This window comes from Fulmarus glacialis, unplaced genomic scaffold (genome assembly GCF_000690835.1).
Source record: "Fulmarus glacialis isolate BGI_N327 unplaced genomic scaffold, ASM69083v1 scaffold931, whole genome shotgun sequence".
NCBI classification, from domain to species: Eukaryota; Metazoa; Chordata; class Aves; order Procellariiformes; family Procellariidae; genus Fulmarus; species Fulmarus glacialis.
The window spans coordinates 35,829-39,674 of record NW_009193178.1 but is presented as its reverse complement, the minus strand read 5'-3'; the positions used below and the strand labels follow the sequence as shown (position 1 = coordinate 39,674).

Here is a 3,846-nt window from a genome sequence, read left to right as displayed (position 1 = left end):
ACCCATCACCCACAGCAGGTGGTAATGGGAAGAAAGGAAGATGAGGGCAAGCCATGAAGAGGATGAACATTGTCCATCCTCAAGCGCTACAGAGGTCACTGTCAGGGTCTTTGACACAGGGGCAGCGGAGGAGGGCCTGGTGCTGTATTGCTGCCCAGGAGCAAGTGGGAGGAAAGAGGCAAAGGAGTCAGAGCCGGTGTGGAGGCAAAGGGACACCGAACTCACTGGGAAAACCTGCAAAACTTAGCAAATTCCCAGGATAAAACAAACCCAACCTGCCCAGTGAAAGCAGCAGAGGGAAGTCTTTGCCTGCTGAGCCCTGCAAGGACAAGGCAGTCCAGCACAGCGTTTTCCAAACAACGAGACATCTGAGCTCCATAAAATACATAGTGCAAACGCGCTTCTGTGTGCAGCAAGCTTTAGGCTGGCGCAGGCTTCTAGTATGCCTTAAAATTTGGGCATTTTAGCTACTTCTTCAGTGTTTCTCTCAGGTAGGTGTGATCTCCCTTTGCCTACATCCAGAGCCAGGATAAATTCAAAGCAACACAGTCATGATTTGTATAGTGTTGGGCTTCAGCTAACCAAAAGCTCCCACACGCAAAGGGTGACTACCTGCCTAACACGCTGCAGAGCCATCTCACACCTCGCTGCGTGAGGCTGTTCAGACAGGTTCACAGACAGGTCTGTCTGAAATATATCTATGCATGGACACACGAAAATCTGTGGGATCACACTTGACAGAGAGCATGGAAGAAAACTGTGCTTACAGACATACAAAACCCACAGTGCAACCTACAACTTGCTCTATAGATAGAAAATGCATTTTTTTCTCCATCACTCAACTACAGTTTGGAGCTGCAGGTCAGGACATAGCAGGAGCTTCTCATTCAAGGAAAATTTGCTCTGTGTTTTTTGGACAGGACTTTGAGTGTATCACTTACACAAAACAGACAATTTGGCTGCAAGTGGTAAATCCAAAGTTTGTTTTCCCTTTTTTGGGGTCTTTTACTCCTTCAGAGTTAAGAGCTTAGCAAAGAGGTTTAAGCGATCATGCTGATAGGTCTGTAAGTTGCCGTTATGTATTTAGGAAGGACGCTCCTTTTCCCCAATCCCAAACTAACTTTAAGGATTGCAGCAAGCAGTTCCAATGATCCACGCAATCTCTTTTGTCTCTTTTCCATGGACACACTAAGAAATGTCATTCCTCAAAGCTGTGCTCTTGTAATGATGGCATGAACCTTACACGAGTGGCCTCAGTGCAGAAGACCTTTGGTACGCGCAGATACGTACTCAGGGACAGGTAACTTCTAAAGGACAATTTGCGTTGCTGTGGCAGATTTCTAATATGTTGGTTTCTGATGTCTTTCCTCTAGCAGAGAATGCAGATTCTCCTCGGATGAGACCCCACTAAGAAATGGTTCACCACCTCCCAGCAGTCGCATTTCTCAGAGCAGAAAGAACAGATCTTCAGACCCCAGTGGCATGAACAAGACCTCTGGCATTACAAGGCCAGGAGGATGTCCCTAACTGATGAGCTGGAGAGCCACTTTTCTGCAACCCCCTACATGGTGACAGACACGAGCGAGGGCAGCCTGTTCAGAATCAGACCCAACGCCTCCGCCAATGCCACCGGGGACGCAGTGCCAGCCGCCAGCTCCATGGAGGACATGATCGCTATCTGCACCATCGGGACAATCCTCTCCCTCATGTGCGTGATCGGGGTGACAGGCAACGTCTACACCTTGCTGGTGATGTGCCATTACTTGCGATCATCTGCCTCCATGTATATTTACATCATCAACCTTGCACTGGCGGACCTGCTCTACCTTCTCACCATCCCCTTCATTGTCGGGACCTACTTCATTCAGAAATGGTACTTTGGGGACATTGGCTGTCGCATCCTGTTCAGTCTGGACTTCCTCACTATGCACGCCAGCATCTTCACCCTCACAGTCATGAGCACGGAGCGCTACTTTGCTGTGCTGAAGCCCCTGGACACAGTGAAGAGGTCCAAGAGTTACCGAAAGGCCATTGCTGTTGTCATCTGGCTGGTGTCGCTGCTGCTCACTCTCCCAATGCTCATCATGATCCAGCTGGTGCAAAGGGACAACAAAAGCATCTGCCTGCCCACTTGGAGCAAGCTGTCCTACAAAGTCTATCTCACCATCCTTTTTGGTACCAGCATCGTGGGCCCAGGGGTAATCATTGGCTACCTTTACATCCGATTAGCTAAGATTTACTGGGTGTCGCAAACAGCATCCTTCAAGCAGACCAAGCGGCTGCCGAACCAAAAGGTGCTCTATTTAATCTTCACGATAGTGCTGGTGTTCTGGGCTTGCTTCTTGCCTTTCTGGATATGGCAGCTCCTCTTCCAGTATTATGAATCCTTCCCTTTATCTCCCAAGGTGATGAAGAACATTAATTATCTGACAACCTGCCTGACCTATAGCAACAGCTGTATCAACCCTTTCCTCTACACCCTGCTCACCAAAAACTACAGGGAGTACCTGAAGAACAGACAGCGGTCCCTCAGCAGCAGCAGTGGGTACTTCCAAAGGAGGAATCGGTTTCAGAGGATTTCAGGGAGATCCCTGTCCACGAGCAGTCAGCACTGCACAGAGACATACGTTCTTGCTCACGCTCCTTTGGGAAACAGCAGTGCCTGAAGGTAAAATATATCTCCAAGAACGATCAATATTGACTTCAATGTTGCTTTGATTTAAAGTGTACATTGTAAAGCCAAAGCCTTAGCAGATCCATAATGTGCACACATTTAGTCCAGAGGCTGTGCTGGATGTCTGTTCTCATTTTCTTCAGTGCCACTGATTTGATGCTAGCAACATTCAGCTGAACATCTATCTAAAGAGCCTTTCGCTTTTTATCTTTATATTTTATAGTGTATGTCTCCTCAAGTAGCCATCAATAATGAAAGCCTATAATAGGGCCATGTTTTTTAATAGTATCAGCTCTCTCACAGAGTTTAAAATTATGTTATCCCGTGAATGGCTGTAGTTTGCTCTTTCTTTTCTTTAGCAGTAATGCTAAATTTGTAGTTGTATGAGGACTGAAAACAATGAAATAAAGACAAAGCAGCTGATGTTTGTGACATGCAATCCAGTTTGAATTTGGGGTAGAACTGGACAACGTGGATGAGGCATATCCAGAGGTGTTTGTCCTGGTTTTGGTCGTATTCACATTTATTCTACGCTTGTGTACGCAGTGGGCTTGATTCTCCATTCACACAGGTGTCTGTAGCGGAGGTACACCACGGTTCATGGCAGCAAGACAGGTTTCCTGTGACAGTGCCACAGTCAGGGAACACTCAGCATCCCCTAATGCGCTGACCCCAAGCACATGACACCCATGGGGGGGAGCATCATCTGTCCTGGACAAGTGTATCTGCCCTCTGCCCTCCTCCAAGGAGGAATTGGGAACCTCTGATGTTATTCTCAGGGCATTCATCGACAAACTGCAACATCCAGCCTGAGGGGCCAGACCTACATCACCAACTCCAGGAGGAAAGGACAGAGGGAGAGGAGGGGGGTGAGGAGATGTGATTTCCAATGGGCAAAGCTATGCTATCCGAAGTCCCTAATATTCCCAATTATAAAAGCACTAGTTCCCTATTAGTGAGATCACTTGCTCCCTTCACAGGAGATGACTTTGCTTTACTGCTACAAAAAGTAAATATAGTCCTGCCTACACCAAGAACACTTTGCCTCTCCTGACTTTCACTGATGATAAAGCATCATTAGTATAAATATATCCCCCACGATGTCTGGCGCTTCTCCAGTGAGTCTGAAAGTACCTTCTCTGGGATGCTGCCAACATCCGTACAGGAGTCCT

At 47.4% G+C, this 3,846-nt stretch overlaps 1 protein-coding gene across 1 annotated transcript; it reads left to right on the top strand.

Moving 5' to 3' along the window:
• The first annotated feature begins 1,565 nt into the window (after positions 1-1,565).
• UTS2R (urotensin 2 receptor) lies at positions 1,566-2,666 on the top strand. The gene has a single exon (XM_009587334.1). It carries the CDS (start codon positions 1,566-1,568, stop codon positions 2,664-2,666), a length of 1,101 nt encoding a protein of 366 aa, XP_009585629.1.
• Positions 2,667-3,846: the final 1,180 nt, after the last annotated feature.